The sequence below is a fragment of the Lepeophtheirus salmonis genome, chromosome 2, assembly GCF_016086655.4.
Source record: "Lepeophtheirus salmonis chromosome 2, UVic_Lsal_1.4, whole genome shotgun sequence".
Classification (NCBI taxonomy): domain Eukaryota; kingdom Metazoa; phylum Arthropoda; class Copepoda; order Siphonostomatoida; family Caligidae; genus Lepeophtheirus; species Lepeophtheirus salmonis.
This window is the reverse complement of record NC_052132.2, coordinates 758,029-785,698: the sequence shown is the minus strand read 5'-3', so window position 1 is coordinate 785,698 and position 27,670 is coordinate 758,029. Positions and strand designations below refer to the sequence as shown.

The 27,670-nt window shown below is 32.3% G+C and overlaps 1 protein-coding gene across 1 annotated transcript in view; it reads left to right on the top strand.

Annotated features, from left to right (window-relative positions):
* Positions 1-27,409, top strand: part of Rsod (Related to Sod) — an 84,198-nt gene extending 56,789 nt beyond the window's left edge. Inside the window, exon 2 of the mRNA XM_040727633.2 lies at positions 23,437-27,409. Within this exon, the coding sequence (XP_040583567.1) occupies positions 23,475-26,843 (3,369 nt within the window). The 5' untranslated portion in view covers positions 23,437-23,474 and the 3' untranslated portion in view covers positions 26,844-27,409. The remainder of the gene's footprint in view (positions 1-23,436) is intronic.
* The last annotated feature ends 261 nt before the right edge of the window (positions 27,410-27,670 follow it).

The following is a 27,670-nucleotide window of genomic DNA, read 5'->3' as shown; positions in this document are numbered from 1 at the left end:
GTTATCTGCCCAACATAAAGCCACTTTACTTTTTTATGTACTACTTTTGTTTTGTCTGTGTGTATTTGACACTTGGTCCAAAGGTTATTCCTCATTGCAAATAATATTTGACGTAAAATAGTATACTCGTATATTTTGAAAAAGTCACGGGTACAACTTTTTTTTTTTTGTTCTATTTCGTTGCTAAATAATTTATAACTTGAAGAACATTTCCTTAAAGGTTGGGTTTGCCTCCTAGTACTTATTGTAATACCATCTTAACAAACCATCTATTAATTTGGCATCTGTTTCAATATGTATGTACCTACATGAGCTGAATATTGGCATGAACATAACCCATTTTATTTGGTCAAAATTGGCCTTTTTAAATTATTTTTTATTCGTTTTATGGAGGGGTGTCCCTACAACACATTTCAAGTCATTGCTACCCTTGAACTGTATTTTTCCCGATTAAGAACAAGTGTAAAATTAAAACTCAAAATTGTTTTGATCCATTTTTTTGGAAATCCCAAAGGATGCGTCACACTTGGCACAATAATTCACAAACTAAAGAAGAGATTGTGCTATGTGTGACAGCTGTTAGTATTTACTGAAAATGAGGTAAATTAAAAAATAAATAGCGCCGTTATCTGTGAAGCTCGGTAGTTTTTCTCCAAAGTGTTAATTAAGAGTCTAGGCGATTATAGTTTGGTGTCTTAGAGACGAAAATATTTTCGGCAATTATTTAAAATGAGCGTTTTGAGGAAATTAAATTTATAAGGCATCAACAAACTAAATATATATACAGAGTGCGACAGGGAAAGTTTCCGTGATCACGAAGCAAAACCAAAACCTAAATAACTTTTTATCAGAAAAGAATTATGAAAAACATTTCGAAAAACGTTTTCGGAATCAATCTTGGTAAGAATTATTCAATATGGCTGCATCCAGCCTCTATCACTGCCTCCGCATGAGGTTTGATGTCTTGATGCGTTTGATGTATGACATCTAATGATATCTGAGGCCCAGTCCCAAACAACATCAATTGTCCTAGGGATCTTCAATTCGAACAAAATAGTACGAATATCGACCGCAACCACTGGCTCTCCGACAAAGATATTCTTTACTAGGTAGCTCTTAACATATACAAAAGCATTCCTTATTGACTTAGCTTTAGGAGTACTCTCTTTATTGTTTGATGATACGCTGAATAAAACTATTCCTGTAATTATATTAACGTTATTGTCCTCCAAGCCCATTAGGTTTAAACTAATCAATGATCTCAGAATTTGTAATTGTTGACATTCCGAAAAAGTGTGTATAATAGTGATGAATAATTTACTGGAATCTTTACATGGAATGCTGACAAATAAAATTCCTGTGGCTATTTGAAATTGAGCTGTGAATTTTCTTCCATCAGCTATTTGGAAAGTCAAAGACATAATCTTATACATCCAAGTACTAGATAGATATAAATCTCTAATCCGTCCATTCCACCTTGACAACGCAGAGTCCTCATCCGAATGAGAAAAATTCATTTTCAAATGCCAAGGAACGGGCACATTGTGTAGCTTGGCATGTCTAATGAGATGAAAGGTAAACTTCCCCGTAAAAAAAAATCCCTGAGTGAAAACCAATATCATTTATTGTTAGTTGATTTTTGTGAGTGCCTCCCATTTCAAAGACACAGTGTCCCGTAAATTATTTCCATGATTCTTATGAATAATATCCACAGTCATTCCACAATCGTAAGTGATTTTTGTTTTAATTTTATCTTCCTCATAAAATCCTCCCTTTGCAACTATAACTGCTTTACAGACTTCTGGCATTATTGCTGTTAACTTTACAGATTTTTGTTCATGTATTGCTGACTTTTCCCGAACTTTTCTGTCTAGGTGTTCCCACAATAGCTCAATTAGGTTCACATCAGGAGATTGAGTTTTATGTATAATAAATAATAAGTGAGAGGCTTCTTTCTTTTACAAAAGTTTTTGCAGAGCATGGATGTATGTTTTAGGAAGATGTCTTTTTGAAGAAAAAAAGAACTTCTTTGCCATTAATCTCTGATCAGAAGGAATGGCTTGCGTCTTCAGTATAGAATTATAACCATTCTGAAGGAGTTAACTACCAATCTTTCAAATTTGCCAGAGGGAAACGTTACATATGAAATTAAGCTTGGCCAAAACAGCTGGATTTTTACAGACAAATAATTAAAAATATTTTATGGATCTATTTTTTTCATATTAATTTCCATCGTGTAAAAGTAAAAAAAATATTGGTAAAGTCATAAGCATTGATGAAAATGACGAAAAAGTATTTTTTTCCAAACTTTTCTTGGTAGTATATGTACAGTAATGCTGAGGACTAGGGATGTGAAAATTGTTGAAATCCTTGCGAGCATAAATTAAAAAAAGTATATGTTGGTATATTAGACAAAAAACCTATCTGCTCACAGAGATCAGAATATATATTAAATCAGGTTTGATCTTATCTAGTGGTGCACATTTTATTTTTTTCAATTTTTCAAGAATAAAATTTAAACGACGAGGTTTTTGTGAGAACATTTATTTACAAAATCATCTAAAAATAGTGATCGCTACAACTTTTTCTTCAGCGCTAATAATTGCTTGAATACGAGGCCTAAATCTCTTGTAGACTTTTACTATTTAGTCTGACTCGAGCTTGGTCCACTCCAAGCCTCAAGAGGTCCCTGAGGTCTAGCACAGAGCCTCTTCCCTAGGGGCAGCTAGATAGAGTAGTCTAAGGTGTTTGCGTCTGGAGAGGAGGGTGGAAAAATGTTAAGGTCCCAAAATTCAGGAAAGCTTTATCTCAGGAAGGCCTGGGTCTTAGTGACTTGATGGTACAGAGCTCTGTCTTGAGGGAAAACAAAGTTGTCCCTGAACTTTTCTGTGGTCAAAGGTACCACTTTCTCATTCAGAAATTCGATGTAAGCATCTGCATTGAGCCACTCCTTCCTCTCCACAAAAATGGGTGGGCAGACTTCGCCTATACTGGCCACTGGATTTTTTGTCTCACTGAAGCTGATACATTTTTTGGATGTTAGGTTGTGATGTCACGACTCTTTTGCCTATTCACAATGGTATCTACAGTGAAAAATTTCCAACAGAAAAAGCAAAACTTTGCCCAAATTTTTGTTGGCCCTCAGAAAGTTTAGAATCTTCTTTACTCTTTCCAACTGTCCCAACTTGCTCTGTTCAGGGGTAAGATATCTTGTCCTCCCTCCGTAATTTTGAAACAATGTCATTTTGGATAGAAAATAATGAAATGTGTACCACTGGATAAGATCTACTCTTTAAGGTACTCCTACGATTGATGTATTTTTATACCGATTTGCAGCACCAGTATCTACTCTTTGCATGCTAAATTAAGATTCTTTCCTTTACCGTTATCTGTGAGAAATTTTATTTCTGAATTTGTGTACAAATGGTAATTTTTTTTTATGAAGGCTTTGATTAAATTACCATCATGCATGGAATGGATTTTGCCATACCGGAAATATTTTGCGGATGAGACGGGGAGGTAATAATTTTTCCTCATGATATATGTGGGAATTTAATTAAGAAGTTTCCAAGAGTCTCCGGGAAGTCATAATTTGGGTTTTATTATACCTATGAGTATATTTGATGATGACTAACACCTGCTAAATGAGTTTACATTAATGACAAGACTCCATTTTAATTCCCTCTTCCTCTCTCTTGATTAGCAAATATTTATTTACTCTACCTACCCATGGGCCTAAATAACATATATGTATTCATGTATTGGAGTACCTCAAGTAAATTATTATTTAATGGTTTATAAGTAAATACGGAGCCGGAAATATCTTTGCAAGACATTCTACCTAAGGGATGTTTTACTGAATTTTTATTACATTTCATTTTTTATGATAAGTTCCAACTATAACTAAACCATCGGTATAGCCTCTTTTAACAGTCCAAGGCCATTATTTTAGTTCATATTTTTTTCCAATTTATGTTTTTAATCAGTATTAAATTAACTTTCAGATTCAAACTTTAATTTCATTCAACTCTTAATCATCAGAAAACTTTTTTCGTATACAAATTTGTTCAGATAATACCAATATTTGATTGCATTTTCTTGATCCACTAGAGCATTTGTTCTCAACCATTGTTCACCTCCATTTCCCAATTTGAGAACCTCAATAAATATAATATGCAATGACGTATTAGTTTGTTTGTTTTTTTACGTAGATGGCGTTTTGTATGATAACTTAATCCACCCTTCCCTCCCAACTGAGTAAGAATCAAACCCGATTCCTTAGAATCCTCCAAAAATTCCAGAATACATGTAACAGAAATTGGTAAAAATACATCAATTGTCATATTTAAGATTACATTGAAGATTGTTTTTCAAACTTTATTAAAAACGAGTTTGTGAAGACTGTGTGAACATATTAAAGTTTATTTCCAATGAGTTATAATTGAAATTTATATTTTTTATTCAATATGGCCTCCCTAAGCCTCAATGAAGGCATCCCCTCTCTTCTTGAAGGCTGTACAAACCTTACGGAGGTAGTCTTCTGACAAGTAAGCCCATGTAGCTTTGATGACGGACTCCAAAGATCTACAAGATCCGAGATACTTATTGCAGGCAGCTCCCTCGACTTTTGCATAGATAAAATAATAATAGGGATTAAGATAGGGGAGCTGGGAAGCCAAATGTTCTTGTACACATTCTAATGAAGCTTGGATCTAGGCAGGCTCTTCCTTTTTGTCTCTTTCGTTTTGAGATTTTTCTTCCTACTTGATCTTGATTATGCTCACAAGTCATCTTTAATGATCCTTCAAAGCGTTATTTTGCTCAAATTTATCTCCTTGTCTCTAGATTTCTACGAAGGCAGTTTTTGACATGCATATTCATAGCCTTTGTTCTTAATATTTGTTTCAAACCTTGTCCATACCTCCTGACAACTGTTCCTTGTGTTTCAAATTGTTTATTTAATCCCTTAAACATAGTCCGGCTAATTTTGACATCAGTGGCAATCTCGGTTGGGGGATTTTGGCGCACGATCATGTCCAGCAATATAATTATTTTTGGTTCCATTTTTTCGTCATTGAAGAATTAGCAAATGTTTCTGTTATACAGAAATTGCAATAGGTTATTAGAATATAACACTAACTCACTTGTGTAAAAATTCATATCAAAACTCGAACTGTGATAATTTATTTCAGGATGAACTTAAATACGACAGATGAGGTATTATGTATTTCCATTTAAAACAGTCAAGGTAATGTATAAATTTATAATCCCATATGAAAACAAAATTTTTTACAAATTTGCCAGACACATAATGGAATTGCTAAAAGTTATCATAAATTCTTAGATCTCTCATATTCGTCAATAGGCGTAGCAATAATGATAATATCATAATACGCTTTTTATTTAGGTATAATTACATACACACATTGAAAAATGAAACCTCTCATGAACTCCTCAAAGTTAATTGATATGATTATTCCCTACCATTGTAAAGCATTAGCCTTCAGGCTTCTTCGGTTTCCAAATTGTGCTTGCCGCCCCTTCCTTAAGTATATTTCTTGGAGTTAGGTATACATGATATGTACATAATCTCTTATCTATTACATATCTAACAAAATATTATCAAAGCTACGACGTATGTTCTATACATAAGTACATTGTTAGATTTGAGTGAATGTTGGATTTTCAACATCTGGTAGGCATAGAGCCTTGTGGTCAATCCTTGAGTCATACATGTATACATATGTAGATATTCCTTCCTCTGAGGGAGCAATCATAACCTAAAGCTTTATATGGATCAATAAATGTTTGAGTGTACACTGCACAATATATGGATTCCTCTTCCGTTTGATACTCTGTGCATAGGTATTTACAAAGAGGGAGGTACTTTTTTTATTATTAAGTTATAATTAAACACTTATTTATGAGCATTTATAAAAAGTTGATGGTATCACTGAATTTCTTAGCTCTCACCTTTCAAATGATATATTATAATTTCCAATTAAAATAAATTCCGTCGTTACTTTTATTGTATCACACCAACCTTTCATACGAAAAGAAATATAGAAAAAAGGGCCGAATACAGGCGGTAATTTAACAATTCTAGCCCAATTCTTCCCGACTATAGATATATTATTCAAATATTGTTGATTGGCATTCACAGCTTAACAATAGCTAATTATAATTACCAACCAACCAATCAACGTTTAGAGGACTGAGCAGGGGGGAAAGAAGCAGAACAATCGACAGCTGACAACAAGATACACTGTTGTGTTACTAATGTAACGCCATGAAAGATGTCGATAGTTGGTTGGATTGTAGCGTAATGGGCAAATTGGAAGTAAGCCAACATTGTAAAGGTAAATAACCTGACTGTCCAGCTGATAATTTTTCATGCATGAAAAATGAGGAAAAGCAGGAATTTCAACCATTTGAGATGTCCTGGGGGAAAAATATGGAAATTTGAAGGTAAAGCATTTCACAATGGCTCAAAAAGCTTGGTTTGAGGTTGTATGTAGGAGCCTGGGTAAATCTTGACAAAAATCTTATACAAAAACTAGACATACGCTGCTGCGAATATTAAAAAAAACAAAAACAAAAAAACAGTTACTTAAATTCGATGCTCCATAAATAGCAGGCATCATTTTTTGTTTACATTTTGTGAACGGATAGCTCAAATTTCTCTGATATTATTATCTCTTTTTGCTTCATCAGAGTAGCTTTAGAAACAAACTTTATAATTCTTTTTTTAAAGCTTAGAACAATGTCCATTATAATCAATACATGCAAAATAATGAACTTTTGCCTAGGTTGTTTTCATATCATAGTATCACAACTTTTCCCAACTATCCGTAACCGAAAAGTTGCAAAATAAACCAACCTAATTTAGATATGTATGAATATACATGAATACAATGCAAAATGGGCAATCCTTTTGTTTGCAATGATTCTCCTTGAGCGTTATTTAATTCAAACACGCAGAGTCTTACATATTTTATATACTATTTAATTAGCATTACATATTGTATGATGTAGTTAATACGTGCATGGGATTGTGTGATAAAGCCATTATTACATGATGTGGTTGAACAAGATGAATAGTCTTTAATTAAGTTCCCCCCACCCCCTTATCTTTCATGATATTATTGAAATGATATTTGTACGTGACCTCCTTGTAGATAACATCAAGCGTCTTGGAATATGTAAATTGTACTCTAAAGATAGGATGGGTACACATTTCCTCTGTTCTGGTTGGGTTCATATCTTTAAAAAGAAATACTCGGGTACATTTCGGTCTAACATTTTATAAGTATTGGTCCCAAAGTTCAGATTTGAATAAAGGAGGATCTGGATGAATTTTAAATTTTTACCGAATACTCATGCCAAAACAATAAATAGAATATACTTATTTGTTATTATTAGAATTATATTTATAATAATAATATTGTACACGTCATTACCTTTATTGTATCTCACAACCTCTCATCCGAAAAGAAACAAAAGAAAACCCCAAATCAATTGGTAGTTGTCCGATTCTTCCTACTATGGAATTGTTATGGAATAATTAATAGTTGATAACTATACAGAGCTTAATAAGAACTAATTGGTATCCAACCAATCAATGTAAAGAACACTAATTAGAGGAAAAGAAGAAGGTAATTCGACAGCGAACAACCACTAACAGTCTACATTTTAGTGTTTTTGTGGATGGCGTTACTTCGTTAACACAAAAATAAACAATGTATTTTGTGATTAGTTGTCGATGTTTTTGCTTCTTTTCTCCTAATCAGTTTTCTAAACGTTTATTGGTTGAATTATAATTAGGTCCTTTTAAACTGTGAACAATTCTAGCCAATCATTCAACAATAGTTCCATAGTAGAGAAAAATTGTCTAACTACCAAACTGATTTATTTTTCTTTTTGGGGGAAAAGTTGTGTGATACAATAAAGGTAACTACGTGTGAGATAACGCCGTGTTGAATAACTATGCGAGGCAACTGATCATGTAGATGTCGCTTCAATGACTAATCAAGATGAATAAAGTGTATGTTTGATGTAGATAAAATATTTCTTTTATAACTAGGATTAAGTATTAATCCAATACTTATATAAGCTTTTTAAGATCCGGAAAATCACTGTGATCTTCTTTATGATCCGTAAAAGTTCGGGTATCCGAAGCCAGTTTGGATCTCGGATCTTTTTGGATTGTACAAATTTACTTATACCGTTACTTCATAGATAAACAGACCCCAATATTTCATTGACATATTTGATACCGTTATAGGCTATGAATTCAAATTTGTGGGATGTTATAAAATGGCTAAAGTTTAGAACATTTATATGTGTTACTTATCATTCTTTTCTTGTGACAATCAATTTTGGATACTTTAAGTGCAATTTTCCATGCACCCAATGGGTAGTAGGAATAATTATTTCTGATAATTTTTCAAAGAATTCAAATGTAATCCACACAAAATGTTGAGAAAAAATATTCCAGATTGATTTTGTGTTGATGAGCCGTATGTATTCTGAGTTACATATATACATAATATGTCAGAGTTTTAATTTGACACCATCATTGTTCATATCTACCATTTGGGGGTCTAAACATCCTTGTTATATAATCCTACAGTGTAAAAAAATAATTTGTGTTTGTGTGTGATGTACGTCCCGCATAGAAAAACAATGATACAAACGCATTTATTTCAAAAGCAGAGACATATACAGACTTTAGACATAGAATAAAAGTTGTTCAAAATTCTGAGTTACAGAAGTAAGGCAAAGTTTTACTTTAATCCGACCAGATTCCTGGGCTCTGGAGGGCAAGAAGAAACACGGCAAGTTAGCAATGTCAATGACAATAAATAAATTATAGGGTCAAACATTTGAAAAAATTGTTATATATTTATCAAAACCAGTATTTTCACATAGTCAATTGCATGTTGCATTTTCAAGAGTGTCAAAAGAGGGTGCAGTGTTTGATTATATTTACATCAAATACGCAGAATCAACAAAAAAATTGTATACAAGGAAGTTTTACAATAGAAATTTACCTATAATATAATTATAGTTTATAGTATCAGATAATATACACTCAAAATATGGTACATCGTTATATTATTTCATTAGTATAGTCAATTAATTAACTTTTTTATTACAATAAAAAAGAAAAAAATAATTTTCTCAAAATTATCCTACTTTTTTCCTGCCTAATCGATTAACAAAAATAATATATATACAAGGAGCGGGGATCAGATTGTCGCCTACTTTAAACCTTGATAACTTGAAGACGACATTATCAAATAAAAAACCGGTTACCAAATAAGAAAGCTATTCTCGTCAGCTGACGATACGTAGTTCAGTTAGCATCATGCCGTCATCATATGAGGAGATAAAGAGCTATAAGTGGAACAAGGAGCTTTCGAGGTCCGCCGTAGTCATGGCCTTGTTTAATAATGGAGGTGAAATCTCCAATTCAACGATTGCTTCAACCTTAAGAGTGAATTTACAGACTGTTCAGTGTATCTGTAAGAAGCTAGAGGACACCTGTGATGTTGATGCCACCATAAAGAACGCACCCAAGGAGGAGGGCGCCGACAGGAAGGTCAGGGACACCGACTTTGTCAACAAGGTGAAGAAGATGGTTGAGGATGACCCTACCAGGTCCATGAAGGCCATGGCGAGGGATCTGGGCTGCCTTGGGTGTGACAACAGGACTCAGCACCCTCCCATGTGTCCAAAATCTCCATGCAGTGGTTAACCGAGAACTGTTATGACGTCGTAACCAAGAATTTGTGGCCTCCTAACTCTCCCGACCTTAATCCTTTGGACTATTTTGTCTGGGGCTATGTCGAGAGACATACCAACAGACATCTCCATAGCACCAAGGCCAGCCTGATGGACTCCATCAAGGAGGTATTCGGCAACATGGACAATGAGATGGTCAGAAGAGACTGCGGTCAGTTCAGAGGCCGTATTGAGGCCGTTATTGATGCCAACGGTGATTATATCAAATGAATATCTAATTTATAGTCATTTTGTAGTGATTTTCAGTACCTATTACTTTGATATAATTCAAATATTACTGTTTAAATTGGAGTCAAGTAGTATTCAATCCAGGCGTATAGTTTTTTTATTTATTCTTAAAGCTATTTGATGGAGGTTAATGAAGATTAATTACCAAATTTGTCAAAAATCCACTATGTACTTCCAAGATGTTATTTTTTACGTCAATGAAAACGCTTATTTCAAAAGCCATTTGATGCACTTTCTTCATTATTTAATTTGTAAATCATCTGTCCATTTAATTTAGTAAAAAGATCTTCTAATTATGATGCTATTTATGATGTGAGTAAAAACGCTCTATCATATATGACTAATTTATTTATTCTTTTATTCAAAGGGTGAAATCTACATAAAATAGATATAACAATATAGGTTATACTTATTTTGCCATGAAACAAATTGAGCTCGTAAAACAATACAAAAAGATATGGGTACAAAAAAAAAATCTTAAAGGGTTCCTTGGTGCAAAATTTAGAAACTATATATATACGATATTTTGAAATAATAATTAACTTAATGCCCTCTTCAAATACTTCCTTTTTTTTTGCTTAGAGTGTTTAACATTTACAGCTTATTATATGTACATATGATAGAGAAGTACTTTAAATTTAATCCGCTACAAATATATATAATGTTAATGGCTCTTTAAATTTCATTTTATTTTTCTTCCGCAAAAAAGTATTTGATGGCCAGAAGGCAGTTATAATTATAACATAGATTCTTTGCACTTATATTTACACTTGCATATATATAATAATAATTTAATATTATGTTAAGGATATTGTCAGTTCATCAAACGGCAAAAGCAAAATATGGACAAGGTCTGTGCAAAAGGATTTTGCAAACGCTTTGGGTGAGTATGCAAGAGAATCTCAAGGATTATGTTAAATTTACAGAATTAGAGTTCCATTAGTTTAAACGTCATTAAATCAAGGGAATAGATATTTCGTTACCAAAGTCATAAATATTGCAATGGCGTTTTGTCAGAAAAACTAATATAGTGTGGACCCGAGTCCACAGTGCCAATGATGTTCTAGAAGAGTGTAAAGACCATTATTAACCACACTTGATTTAAATCCCTTAATTTTGAAATGTATATAGTTTAAAGTTGAGGAGGAGGTCCATTCAGTTTTCTGACTCTATGACGTTGTACCTGCTAACTACGTAAAAGTCAATGACAAAGCCTTTCTGCCAAAATGTTCAAAACAAGAGCAAGTAAATTAGATATTGGTCAATTGTGGGACAATAATGAACCTTTAAAAAAAGTATTCATACAGATTCCAATCGGGGATACGGCCAAGTACATTTAAATGTAATTACGTCAAGTAATTCATTGAAATTTAAAGTAAAAATATAAAATTTATTTTTTTGAGATATTTAAATAATTTACGGGTACCTGGAATGTATTTAAGTTGAAGTTGTTGTACTATAAAGAATATATATTTACTTATTTTTTTGTCTCAATCCCATTTTGTGAGTTAATTTACTTTTATAGAAAGTAAATTACTGGAAGGGGTTTAGTAATTCCTTGCAAAGAAAACAATAGTTCTAATAATCTTAAGATGAGAAATGCATCTTGTTATAAGGTCAAATTGAAGCCGTTTTTAATTTTTCAAAAAATCCGTAGACACTGTAGATTTCCTATCGGACGCAACTAGATATTACGTTTAAATACAATAACTCCCTGGCTATATCAAAATTGATTTCTAGAGGCGTGTGGGAGCTTTTCATCAAGAAGGAGTGGGCCAAGATCGAGTTTGACTAGATAATCAAAGCCTGCAAGGGATTTAGGCCTCGTATTTATGTATTATTAGAACTTACAAATACATACATATCAATATTATAACGAATAAAAATATCTATTGTTTCTAAAACATTTTTAACTGAAACGAGTGAAGTCTTCTTTATAATTTTTGTCAAAAGTACTTCCAAGTACTTTAGTATTCATAAGTGCTACTTTTAACACCATGTATCAGTACGTGTACCGTATGAATACTTTAGTATAAATACTAAATTAAAGGAATTAAGGGCACTTACCAAGAACCAATACAAACCATAATGTGTTTTTTTTTTTATGGGACATTAATTCCGAACCACCACGTACATCAAGAGCAGATAATATCTATCATGTAAGAAATCTGAGTGCATTCCTGAAGTAGTATGACGTACAAATAGTTACCCATTGTCAAAGGCATTTCAAGGACAGGACATGTTAAATGTATATTGATAAAATGTAGCTATGTGTGAAGCATACTGCACCGATGAACATCAATTAATAACTGTTTTGACAGCCATCCATTTATCTAGATATTTGAGATGGGTTATTTAAAAAGGTATTTTTCTAAAGAATTTAATATTTTATGTGGAGTTATATACAATTATACGTAATTTATAACCGTATAAATAATATTTCATATGCTACAGACTTTACTCTCATGATGCAATCATGAGGTTATGTGACTTCTTCCTGGATTAAATACATATTTCTATAAATATTTATTAATGATTTATATCATGTTTCGTGTGAGATTATGTGCTATCTAGTTCGTATTTTGTTACACATGATTTTTTTTTTGGCAGTGGTTGTAAATGTGTAATTAAGGTTTAGGAGGAAATATAGGTTCGTTGAACATTCGTATCTATTTCTTCCATGATCTGAATCGTAAACACATGTACAAAGAATAGACCTGATACCCAGTGCAAGGGCCGTCCGCAGGGATGGGATGGAGGGGGTGTAGCCACCCAAAGAATTGTTCTTTTCTTAAAATTTTAATTTTCTATGAATAGATATTTGATTTTTTTTCCCAAAAAAGTAATACACGATTGTTTTTAGATATGAAATATTTATAATTTCATTTTTAAATTTTTATCCCAAAGTTAATTTTTTTGTGAACAGCTGTGAACTTTTATATTTAAAAAAATATATATATATATATATTTTTGAAGCTTCATTTTTGAGTTTTTTTTCAAAAAAATTTTATTTCAATTTTTTTTTGTGGGATTAACTGTGGATTTTTGAATTTTTTTTCAAAAATTTAATAGTTTTTGGAATTGTTAAAAAACTTTCCCAATAAAATTTAACATTTGTTATTTCATTTAGAAACTTTTTTTGGAAAAAAGTTTATTTTTTTGTAAACAGCTGTTGACTTTTAAAAAACAATTTACAAAAAATTTAATATTTGAAATATCATTTCTGAAAAGGTGATAATTTTTGAAATTTTTTTGGTTAAAAATTCAATTTTTTGTAAATGGCTATGGAATTTTGATTTTTCTTGTGAATAGCAAGGAATCCTTTAATCCAAAAATTTAATTTTTGGATTTTAAAAAAATCCAACCCTCCCCCTCCAAAAAATAAATATATATATATATTTATTTATACTTCTGCAGACGCTAGCAATGTACTCCTATAAATAAACAAAAGTAGTTAGCTTAATTAATTCCTTTTAAAAGCTAAGTAGATACATCTCTATGATGTCTTGCCATGAAATGAGATTCATTATACGGTAGTCAAAAAGTAGTCCCTCCTAATGTGATGGTGGTCTATTTTAATTATAATGAAATGTTTTTTTTCTTCATTTAATATCCATGGAAATGAAATTACATTCTAAGTTAATTAAACTTATAGATAGAGGTTTTCAAAACTATTGATTCATCACGAAGTACTTAGAGCTCACTCAACCTCTTGCTTTTAATATTGTTTTTTTTATCCTTTTCTTCATAATATCTATCATAATCTATTTATTTAAAAAAAATTACGTACGTATATAAATAGATTAGTGATTGTTCATGAGGCATATCTAAAACACGAAGGATGCTTAATGAAATTCTCCTCAGCATTGATTTATATGAGCGTCGTGAGCTTGATTTTAACTCATTTATTAATCAATTTTTATCTTACTAAATCATGTATATATACATAATGTGTTTTCCTGCTTTGTAAGGGGTTTAAAACGTTCGTTACTTTGAAAAACAGGGGTGAGGAGAGATTCTTGATGCCCTCTCAAACAAAAATTATACCTATATATAATTTGTAAATAATAATATTCAAATCTATGAAAGTTTGACTTGGAGCACTTACCCTACGGAATCATTAATAACTATCATGGAGGGATAAGTTTGACAGCTTATAAGAGGACATAAGTACTTATTAACATATGTACTTTTTTAGATATATGTCTTCACATCACATCGTTATCTGTATTGTATCTCGCAACCTTTCATTAAAAAGCATACTTTTTAAAACGCGTTTGTGAACTGGGTACAAAGGAAACCCAAAAAATTAAATATATTTTAATTACATGATAAACAGTTGTACCATTAAAATAGCAATGTCATTACGCCACTGTTTCATCGATTCTGCACTCTTAAATATCAATTAAAAGGGTAAAAATACATATAAATATAAGACATTGACAAAAAATGATTTTTTTATTTTAAGTTCCTTAAAGGTAGGGCCACTGAAGTACTTGAGCACAATTTAGCAAGCATTTCTTCTTCATTTTTATATCTATTATTGTCCTTAAGTTGTAACTTTTTAATTTTCCAAAAAAATATATGATGTAAAGTGCAATACTAATAAATATAAAAAGGGAAAATTATGCGTGCAAAATGAGTGCGTAAGCACTTTGGCGAATCCACCTTAAATTGATCAGATGGAGATGCAATGATTAAGTATAAATAAACATTATATTTACTCCATATGACACTCATTGAATTAAAAAGAATAATTTCTCCCGATTGTGTTGACCATTGAGCGCTACGTCGTTCCATTCGTTTATTTTTGTAAATAATCTTAACAACATTAGTTTGGGGCTTCTATTTGCTATTTTTATAGTAAAAACGGTGCTAGATGGTTTCATTCCTAGTAAATTAAATACTTGTCTTTTCATTCCTAGAAATTCAATTCCCTAGACATGGCATTCCCACTTTGAAGAGGGATATTTAGTGACGTCATACGGTTTATGCTTCTGTGCTAATTAGTATTTTTTGTTTAGGGCTGAAGAGGGAGGCCTGAGCAGTTAGCACTGGAGACAAGTGGTGAGTAATCGATGACTAGTGATAGAGGGGTGACGGATATGAATGATTTGTGTTGTTTATACCTTTGAGAGTAGAAGAAAATCCAGGATTTACTTCTATGTCCCAAGGTAAAAATATTATTCACAGATCGGGATTCCATTTTTACTTAGTATTAAAAATTTATCATGAAGTAATTTCCCTTCCATAAACACAGGGAATTAATTTAGTGGGAATGAATTTACAGGTATCGAGTAAAAACATTAATACTTTTCATGATATATTCATTACGTTGTGCGTATTTTGGGAGTCAAATTATTGCCCATCAATTCTTGATGTAATTGAGTGTATTATATAAAAAAATAGCTATAATATTTGAATCAGAATTCAATGCATTCAACCTTCATTAAAAATGGTTATATTTATAAATATAGTCATAAAAAATATTATCTCATAATAAATTAAGAATTTAAATTCAAAGAACATTTATATATCTCAGGGTCTATAGAATCCCCGTTAACTTAGGGAGGCTTAAATAGTAGGCCAATTCTTCCCAAAAATGGAATAATTGTTTAATCATTGTTGGAAATAGTTCAAAGATTAACAAGTGGGCATTGAGATTCAACCAATCAACGTTCAGAACACATATTAGGGCGAAGAACTAGAAAAATTGACAACTGCCAACGAAAAACAGCGTAAGTTTGTGGTTGAGTGGAGTAACGCTCTGACAAATGAGTCCTTTTACGCAATGTATAGAACAATTGGTCCATGATTTAAGATTGGAGGGTTTGATGGAACATAAATGAGTTATTTTCAGAATAATAATTAATACATATTTATAATGACGAGGATCTTCATGAGGTGTTAAGTTGTAGGGAGGGGGGAGTGGAATGATGATGGTTGTTTTTTATGGTTTTAACCTTGAATAAAATTAATTATATTATGGTTAATTATTATTAAAAAAAAATATGATTATGCTGACTGCTTTTGTTTCGAATATTGTTTTGACTTTACTTGTATCTGTAAGTATACTAGTATGAGCCTTTCCGTTCCACGGACGCATGGGGGACGCATTTGAACATAAAATGCTAGTGGTATATAGTGTATGTCTGTCAAATAGTTTAAAAATTCAAATCAATAATGATATTTTTAATTTACCTATTTTATTCCAGAACAATAATTAAAAAAACCAAATATATTTATCAGTAAAACCTAAATTAAAATTTTTGTGGGGGTGACCTTCTGAGTATGTTGAAATAATAAAGTTTTAGTTTGTCAGAATTACCTGAATGGGTATTATGTAGGGGGATGCTCCTACAGTTACGCCTGCTTTGAAGATGAGCAAAAAAAAAAATGCACTCACATGTGAACCACTTTAAACGTGAAAATGCCAAGATACAAATTCCTAAAGCACCGTAGATCAAATAGTCAGTAACATTAAACAATCAACAGATTGCTATGTAACAATCCTCTCAGTATATTGTTCAACCAAATTGATGATTAATAATTTTTTTGACGATGTTTCTTTTTTTTAAATTACATTTAAATAGTTTATTTTATTAGAATATATTATAATAACGTTTCTTTACTGATATATTATCATATATTCTAATAAAATATATTATAATATATTTTATTAGAATATATTATAATAACATTTCTTTACTGATGTTACCGAAAGCTCAATCAGGACTTCGCCACTTGTTCCCTTGGAAAATGCAGGGACTCCTTCTTGATCCGACTGATAAGTGTGTTTGACCTATTTCAGGTTTTTTTAAGATGTGGCCGGGAGCAAGTCCTGATCCTTCAATTTTACGAAACGAACGTATCACTATGTCTAAGAGTTCGAGCAATTGTTATATTGGCACTCCCAGAGTGGATTCCAAGGAGGGATCCGTGCCTTTTCCAAATATTTAGTAAAACGAATTCGTCAAATGATTCCATTTTTTGTCAACTGGTGTGGGGTTGAACAAGCTATTTAAAAAAATTATAAAGAAAAAGCTTCCTTCGTGCTCACGTTTTCCCAAGCTAGTGCACCCAAGTGGTGGCATAGATACCTTGCGCACCCGGTACATTAGAAATAACCTGATTAAATTTAGTTCTTTAATAAGTAAATCATAGTAGTAGTGATGTGTCGTTCGAGAACGTAATGGCTCTATGAGACAGCTCTTTGAATTGATCGACAGGTGAATTTTTGGGGGAAAAAATGTAAAAATTAAAATTTTTGGGGAAAAAAACGCAAAAATTTAATCTCAAATATTTATTTTTTGGAAAAAAAAAGATCAAAAATTTACAACTGTTTATAAAGGTTAATTTTTTTGAAAAAACTTTTTCTTTTTTTTTTAATTTAAAAAATTAAATTTTTTGAACTTTTTTTTTAAGAATTATTCTTTTTTTGGAAAATTGTATATAGCCCTTCCAGCCACCCGCTGAGGTCGACCCTGTGTGGAAAATATTGTAGTTGTAATATATTTATTAAAGAAAAAAAAATTGAAGAGCCGTTTGGGAGCCAAAAGAGCCGGCTTTTTTAGTGAGTCGCAATTCCTTTCACTACATAGTAGTATGTGCTATTCTTTATTATTGATCTCAAATATTAAATTTGGATCTCATGTTTCCAATACTTATTTTATACAAGTAACTCTACGTAGGTAATACATCTTCTATTTTATTTTGCTTAAGGAGTGATATAAGAATACATTCACAGAAAGATAAAGTTTTCCTATTATCACTTAATGTATACTTTACAGGCATGTCAAGAATACATATTCCTCATCTTTGTTTTTCATTATTGATTATATTTTTCTCTCCACCTGATTTCAATGTCAAAATAAGGTCATTTCCAATCATCAACACTGTCAAGGTTGAAAAGTCAAAAACGATAAAGAAAAACTAAGGATCGTAGGTGGTAAAATTCCTATCATTCATTTTGAAATCATTTATATTCCGTGTGTTCCTGACATATAAAATGAATTTATTACATAAATCAACGTCAATAAGGATAGATACATTTGGGTTATGGGATTATCAATAATATTATTTATATCAATTCACGTCTGTTCCAAAGGTATTACATAATTAGGTATTTCTCAATGTTTTTATGAATATCATATTTGAAGAACGTGTGGATTCTAAATGAGCTTGCATTCATTACTTCCGACACGAAGTTGAACAGAGGCTATGTTTTCGACCTTGTTTGTTTCTTAGTCACCAGGGATTATAGCCAGGGCTGTGGAGTCGAAGTAGGAATCGAAAATATTTTACCGACTCTGTCTACAAAAATTATAATAATTTATTTAAATAAAACTTATTTATAATCTAAGTCTTACATTTAGTATTCGTAAAGTCTTTTTCTAAATGGTTAACTCACTTATTACCTTACTTCCCAAATTATTAGTTTGCTCTATTGTTTACAAAGTCCTTTTCCAGAACATTTGTAAAATCTTAAGTATTTTGTTGCGTGGAATATAGCGACTACCCATGTTAGTTTATTACTTAGACTTGTGAATAGTCCATGGCATCAGTGTAAAGTATAGCTCCCATGAGAGTTTGTTTGTATCTTACAAGTGCATAAATTATGTTCCGAAACTTATGAATTTACTAGGAATAGAAACATTTTGATCCATTTCATTTGTTGTTCATCTTGTTAAATATATTATATTTCAAATATTATCTTTATACCTGTACAATTATTTAATACATATAACTAATAACCACCTTTTGCTATAAATTTAATCTATATTTATAGTCTCAAGACTCAAATGACTGAACAGTAAAATATAAGAAATTATGTGTTGGAGTCTGAGTTTATCAAACTTGGGACGAAGATTATATACTGTCAATGTAAAAGAAATTTAATTTTTGAGTGGTCAAGCTATCACAAAATGTAACAAATACATAATCTACCATAACTTTGGAACAAATAAACATTAATACCACCATTTGATTTTACCAAGTGCACATATTAGTTTAATTTATATTTAGTAAGATTTCTCTCTTGGGATCTCCTTTTCCCAATTTTGGACCGATTTTCAATACTAATAAATACAATTTTTCGAAATTCAATTACAAATATAACACAAAAGGATCTTTATAATTTCCAATTGCAGACAGGCCTATAAAAAAATTTAATTTAAAAATTATATTTTGACTATAATTTCTATTCAGAGCCATATTTGGAAATGAAAATAACTTTATATATAAAAAATAAGAATCTGTATTCAAGATAACTGAATAGACATTTTATCTTTTAAATGCTAAAATGTTTTTTTATCAATTGTTTATTTTTCATCTCCATAACTATTTCATTTTGAAATATGGCTCTGAATCGAAATTATCAGGATTTCTAAGGAAAGATTTTAAAGGTCAAACCTTCTTTAATTGAATATTTTAAAAGAGGTCATTCTAGGATTCTATGGCTTAAATAGCAAAAATCAATGTTGGTTTTATCCTGAGACATTCCAACACTTGAATTATTTTGCTTAGTGCAATACCTAATTAATTTATAATTATAATGTTGTTACCTATAGCATACATAAAATATACGCTTACTAAGTATTGTCTGTGAAGTAGTAATGGGCCACCTACTGGGAAATTTATTTATTTATATTTCCACTAATAGTAATGATAACTTTATTGAGTCTCAAGAAACTCTTATTCCCAGTCACATTATGCTCTTTAAGTATCCAGAAACATACATACTTACAAAGTTGTTTAGTTAATAATATTCTGCGGTATTGAACAATGGACATAATTTTTGTATTATGTTACTTCTAGGTACATATGTCATATATATATCTTTCAAGAGGCATTTCTATTTTTTCCCTTAGTCATGAAATTGTACATATACTAATATTATGTTTTATGTTCGTAATTCATTAATAGAATGACACCTTTTTCGTGGGAAAGAGGTGGATCCGTGTGGTTATGATATCACTCCACTCACCTTTGTAATAAATCAATTTATGAACTGTAAGGGGGCTTATTTAAACGTCTCACAGTAAAAAAAAAAAATTGTATGAACCAAGTGACTATGTTTTTCAACACATTTTGAAGATCTACGAGTATTTATGCAAAAAAAAATATATATAAAAGATTCAAAATTGTTATATTTGGCTTAGAAAAAGTACTACAAATATTTTTGGAGTAAAGCCCGCGATGTTTTTGTCTGGTATTTGGTGCTAAGTTGTCCTTGCTGGTTCTAAAAACTTTATTGTTTTTCTTAATAAGTTCTAGGGTGTTGAGAGGAAGGTTAGCTGATCATATCTCTAAAGTGTTTTTAGTCATTCTTAAACCAGGATAACACTTTCAAGGGGGATAAATACAGGTGTTCCATTTTGTTGGAAATAAACCTTTTGGTTTGAAAAGTCTCTACAGAACTATGACCCTTCATTTGTCTGAAAGAATTTGTTTTGTTTTTAATCCGCTGTTTAAGAAGCAAAGTGCCCTTATGTATTAATCTTCCATCTTTGATAGTACTTTTTTCTTACAATTAAATTAAATATATATTTAACTAATTGTGTTAACACAGAAACAACCTTTCTTTTAACAATATCAACTAAAGCATGAAAATTTATACTAGTAGTGATATTTGTAATAAAGAATAGGCGAAGCTCTACAAAAGCCCCCATATATAGTATACAAGGTGTGCCATCAAAATTATCTGCTCAATTTAATCGCATTTTAATTCATTTTATGAATAAGATCTTGCGTTTTTTTTTAATCATGCGATTACGTCATGAAAAACTTTGTTTCGAATCGACCACCAAATAAGTGAACAGGAAGCCAAAAGGCGTCTGGTATCCGACTTGCCACATATGGCCCCAAAAGAAATCCCTTCCATCGTCAGGGTCACTGTGAGGACAGTTTGTAATATCCATCATTACAAGAACGTTGGCAATGGGACGTACAAAGCTCCAGGAAGTGGAGTTTTGGCCCAAAATCTTTGCTGATGTCTGGCTCAATGTGGCTTCCCTCATCCCCCAACTTGAGCCCCCTTGATTACTGTTGGTGGGGTGCCTTCGAGGCATCGCAAATGTAACCCCACACGGGAATGTGGATGACCTGAATTCCATCATCTCCAAGGACAAAAATGTCAAAGCCAGTATCAGCTTCATACACTGTATCAACGCTGCCATTATTCTAATGGAGAGCATAGGGAATAGGATGCAGCCTTTGTGATTTCCCAACATTTGTTGTAAATATATTTTTTTAATCAGTTAATAAAAGTGACCAAAAAAGTTTTGTTTTTGCTGACCAGGGAAAAATGGCGGATTCCTGTATAAGTTTGCCCGTACGTCATACTTTCTCCTTCTATCTCGAAATTGGAGACAGCGACAGAGGATAGTTGAAATTCAATTCTCCCAACCTTTTAATAATAAGGAAATAACTTTGGTACGTCAAGTGAAAGAATACAAAGTGAAAAGAAGGAGAAAGTTCTCGACTTTATCAAGTTATTCTGATAATTAGCACAATGATACCCATTATTCTCAGCCAAGGAGAAGAAGTATACCTGATATAGTATTCCCCAATTGGACTTGTTCGATAGCTTTGGATCAAAACATTTTCTTTTGGAGGGATTGTGAATTAAATTTAAAGGAATTGAAAATGATGACTGCTTTAATTTAATGATTTTAATTTGTTTGAGAATGCTTCTTTTCTTTATTTAAGAGTATGAGATCTTCCATCTAATTTTGCGAGCCTTCAAAGTTCTAGTTATCCGAATAACTCAAAAAACTAAAGATCCTTTCCCTTCTTTTCAAATAGCGTTCCTACACTTGACCTACACAAGTTATTTCGAACTGATCGTATCAATTAATAAATGGTTATTAGAATTACACATATTGTAATCAAAACGGGAACAACTTCCTTATACAAGTTGCAACTTGTATACAGCATGCACATAAAAAGGTATTTCCGCTTACTTTGATCCTACATATCATGTCTCTATACATATAGGCTTTATGATCATAAAGGAATATATTTTTCGGGTTTTTTTTGTTGTTGTTTTTTTGAAAAATTATCACCATGAAGCCTCAAAAGATCTTAAAGCAACTTGTTATTATCTATCCCTGGAGTACTGCATATTTATCATTATTCGGAAGGTTGATTATATATGTATATAATTAGATGCTGTTAAAGGTTTATATATTATATTTATCATCATAGAAGTTAATTCATTTTCCGTTTATTATTATAATACACATAACATAATAAATAGCCTCAAGTGAGTCCCCGCCTTCTCGGAATCCCTTTGTTTCCCCTTGCAGAGCTTACTTAATAAGTGTATGTATCTAATAAAGAGCAAATTTATATGCCTCCAATGCAGTTTAGCTGCATTTTAAATTACAAATATGGCAATAATAATTGCTGTTTAAGTAGTAAGGATCTGTTTTTATGGATGCATGCGTATGGTTTGAGGGTTTTTAAGTTATTTCTTTTGAATATACATACAAGGTGGTTAAAAACAATTTTGGGAAATCTTTAAAGCCTCATAAAGAACGAATTAGTTTGGGTAGAATCATATTTTTATTATTGTTAAAAAGCTGCACTCTATGACATTCAATTATTCATAATGAGATCCGCTTCTCTTGATAACTTCGACCAAATGGCTTAAGCAGGCCTGGGGGACCTCGAGCGGAGTGCCATTGTACTCATTCTGTTTTTCCACTTTTAATTTATGTTCCATTGATGAATGATTAGCCCAAGGGCCTTCCAATAAGACAGTGCACCGACCCAAATGACCAAAAAAGTGCAGGATGTTTTGGCCACAAAAATACCTCATTTTTGGCCCAAAAGCAGCCAGAACACACATGGATTTCTATCTCCGGGGGAGACTTTAACATGAGGCCTGTATCCTTCGTTTGTGGAGGTCCTAAAGAAGTATATTTACCATATAATAGTAAAATTGTGTCTGAACGAGGTCGCCCTGGCCTGCCAATGCTCCTGGCGCCGTGTGGTCGAGGTTATGAAGAAAAAAATTCTCATAATGAATAATTGATTGTCATTAAATGAATCATTCAAATAATTAACAAATGGAGTTATACTCCATTCATTTGGTTCGTTATAAGCCTTTAGAGAATTAGACAATTTATCTGTACTACCCTGTATTCATCCATTTCTCCCTTAGATTAAATATTTAAAATTCCACAAATTTTATTTTTGCAAAATTATACCCCATGTTCTTCATAGTTCCCTTCACTTCAAAATATGTAAATATATGTGCTATATAGTTCTCTGTATGCCCAAACTTAATGTTTAAATGGGATTTTAAGGAGATTGATTATCTTCTTCTTCTATTTTGTAACCATCCATTTTAACTCTTGACAAAAAATTTAATGTTTTTTTTTGTATTACTTTCAGGTATTGATACTTCTTTTTTAGATAAAATAGTCATCAAAATGAGGAAGGCACCATCAGGCGGCTTCCATAACCGTGTAACAAAACTACTTCTCCTACTTGTACTGAATTCAATCGAATTTGCATATTCTCAGGAGCTTGCAGCCCACTTTTCAAGCAATGGACTGAAGGGATCAATCTATTTTTCCAAAAAACCATCTGAAGGGGATGTTGCTATATCTCTGGATTTTACGACTGACAAGCCTGGAGAATATTCTTGGGGTATTTACAAATTCCCAATGGACTATTCTGTTGGACAAGAAAATCAGTGTTCATCAAGGGTTATGGGTAGAAAACCCGAGATCAATCTTGATGATAATATTGAGAAGCTTGTATTTGAAAATAACACTCTCCAAAAGGAGTTAAGGACTGAATTTTTGAGCAATAATATAGGCGCTGGAAAAGAATCAATTTGGGGAAAGACTCTTATGCTTAAAGGACCTGATGGTTCGCGGATGTGTTCTACCATAATTCCTAAGGCTGATGTCAGAGCCGGCGAGGCTCAATTCAATACAAGAGAACTTGGCGGATACGTTTGGTTCATCACTGTTCCTGGGGAAACTCGGATTTTGACTAATTTGTTCAAAGTCGAAAATGGAAAAACCTCCAAGCATAAGTGGGAAATATTTCTTACAGATGCTTTAGACTCAAATGCTAAGACATGTGACTTTTTGCAATACTTATATGATCCTGGAAGCAAAGATGATTCTGAATGTTCAACCGATAAACCAGAAAGTTGCAAGGATGGTGATTTAACGTCAAAGTTTGGAGAAGTCGTTGTTGGTCAGAGAGAATCCCTCTTTACCAAAGGAGCCTATGTTGACACAAGTTTGGACCTTCAGAGTGAATTAGGAAGTTCGAGAAGAGCTCTGTATTTGGTTATCTACGACAATGAACATCCAGACAGCTTTTTGGCTTGTACACAAATCCAAAACATTCCTACTAAGAAAGTTGAAGCTGTTTTTGATGCATCTGGTGTTGAGGGTACCATTGGATTCCAACAAATAAATAGATTTTTCCCCGTTTTGACAAGGATTTCAATCGATGGATTGAATGGTACTGCTGGAGGTTTTCATATTCATGAATTTCCTTCTGATTCAAAAATGAATAAAGATGACACTCCATGTTCTCGTTCAACTGGAGCTCACTTTAATCCAACAAATATTGATGCTTCCTCTAGTCCTCCTGCGGGTGAAGGGTCCTTTGATCAGTATGAAATAGGAGACTTGAGTGGAAAATATGGAAATTTAGTCAATAGATCCGATATGATTATGGATGTTTGGGATCCTACAATATCCTTATTTGGCAAACAAAGTGTTCTTGGTAGGTCTATGGTGATCCATGAACATCCCATTCCAAAGAGATGGATCTGCTCGAATATTCACCTGAAAATAGAAGATAATAAATCTCCTCCTATAATAATTGCAGAAGCACAATTTACTTACCCCATTGCCGGGAAGATTGTGTTTGAGCAAGATAGCTCCAATCCCAACTCAGATACATCCATATTTATTCAAGGACTTGTATACTCAGATGGAACTAAAAACGATACTCGTGATCATGATTGGCACGTACATGTATTGTCGCCTGGTAAAGATTTTTACAATTGGACCGGAAGATGCAATAGTGCTGGAAGACATTTCAATCCATATAAAGTTCCTTCTGAAGAAAATGAATATAATAATTGTGTTAATGAAAAGAATCCCTTCAAATGCCAATCTGGGGATTTGGCAAATAAACATGGTACTATCAAAATATCAGGACGGGTTCGAAACAGACAGGATACTTATATATTCGTAACAGACTCCAATTTAGCACTTTCTGGAGCAGCTTCAATTATTGGGCGCTCAATTGTTATCCACGACAAAAATGCTCCAAAACATAGGGGCAATCGGTTGGCATGTACTCCTATTAAAAGGAGATACCGTCATAAAACTGTTGCAAGAGAGTGGTATGGAAATGGAATATCTCCTCCTCCTATAACTGGGCGATTGGAATTCATTCAAGAGTCAGAAAATGTGGGGATAACTCATGCTTTAATAGACCTAGAGGGTTTGGATGGAATAGCTGCATCTTACCACGTTCATAAAATCCCTCTTCAATCCCAATTGGAATTTCCATGCACAGGAGATGCAGTTGGTGGACATTTCAATCCCTTTGAAATAGATCCATCTCAAAGTCCCAGAAATCAAACGGGAACTGATGACCAATATGAAATTGGAGATCTGAGTGGTAAATATGGATTTGTTACAGACATGAATGACATTCGAGAAGTCTACCATGACACAAATTTACCTTTGTTTGGACCAAACAGCATCGTCGGCCGTTCCATTGTTATACATAAAAAAGTAAAAGCTGCTCGCTGGGCTTGTGCCACGCTTGGTTGGGGATTTGATCCTGATGAGGCTCGAGAAGTTAGAATAGTTGCATCATTTCATCATCCCAATGGATTTGCTTGGGGCTATATTCGATTTCGCCAAGTCATATATAGAGATGGATCCTTCACTCCCGCTGTAATGGAAGTTCGATTAAAGTACCCAGGGCAAACGAATAAAGATAAAACAAATGACCATAACTGGTCAATTTACGTAAATCCAGTTGGACATGATGCTGCAGTGGAATTTCAACGTGCTCGATGTACAGCAGCTGGGTATAGATGGAACCCCACACATATCCAACTTGCCGATCCACTTGACACGGGATTTTACTCAGAAGAATGTACCCAGGAATTTCCTTGGAGATGTCAGGTTGGTGATTTAGGTGGAAAGAATGGGAAAATTTCAATTGGAGGTAAGGCTTATGTCATCCATGATCAGACCCTTCAATTAGACTCTGGAAGTTGGTTCACATCTGCTGTTGGAAAGTCGATAGTTATTCATGGTCCTAATGGCGATGGTAATATATTGGCATGCGCAAATATTGAAAAAGATACTGATATCATCAAATATGCGTCGATTGAAACAAAGCCCCGTTTTAATCTTGTCATATTCATGGAGGAAGTACGAGCCATTATGGGAGTACCTGAATGGTTCCTATTCACCGACTCAAGAAAAACAAAACAAATGGGCAAATGCATTCAAATTCAGCTTCATTTTACTGGACCCTATGCAAATAAAATGGAAAGAGATTTTGCTAGACTTTTACGAACCGGAAGATTATCGACACCTAGTATTTTCATCCCTGGATTTAACCCTGATCCTTTGAGAAAGACCAAGTTGGGATATAAGGAGTGTGACGGATCTGACTCCAATGGAAAACGGACTCAGAACTTTTACTATGATGAGAGTTTTGGTTCGAGAGTCACTGGAAACTTTTATCTCCTTCTATTCTTGTCTGGAATCTTCTGGATAAAACATTTCTTGCTCTATTAATACAAAAGGGATTTGAATCAAAAGCAGAAATAATAACATGTTTGTATTTATTATATAACAATTTGTATTACTATTGACTCTTATTACTTTTCATTCAGAACATTTTCTATGGCTCAATTTTCAGTTATCACTTTATCCTTCATTTTAAAACTAATTTTGACTTATATATACAAATGTATATAGGCATACATTAAGAAGTAATTTATTGTGATAGAAAAAAATAAAGCACCTTACATAAATGTGTATATTTTTTAATTTGTCATTCAAGCCTGAAGTCATTGTAAGCCATATTCTCAAATATTCTATATATTTATTTATTAAATGAAGAAAAAAGGCAGATTTCTTTATTAGTAATACTTTTTGGTTTTTTAAATTTCTTAAAAATATCTATATTTTTTTTTTTTGAAGGACCCACAAAATATATATTTTATACAAATTTACATCGACTATTTCTTAAAAAATTATTGTCATTTAATTATTGGAATTACTTTTGTTGATGTGCTATTTTTTTTTTTTTTTGCATTATAGTTGTATTTCTAAATAAATGAAGATGAAATAAGAACGAATGATAATTGTTTCCTAACTTTATTCCAATTCTACTTCATGAGGAGAAAAGCTCCATGGGTCAAGTAATACTTAAACTAAGTGGTTTAAGTGTAGAAAAGTTAGAGTACTCAAGAAAAACGTTAATAGCAAGTTTAGTTTTATATTTACGACATTTAAATTTTGTACATATAATTTTTATTACATTTTCTATACTGTATAAAAATTCCATTCAAAATGGCCACCTCTAACCTTTATCTGTCAGCTGGTAACTAAAGTTCTGA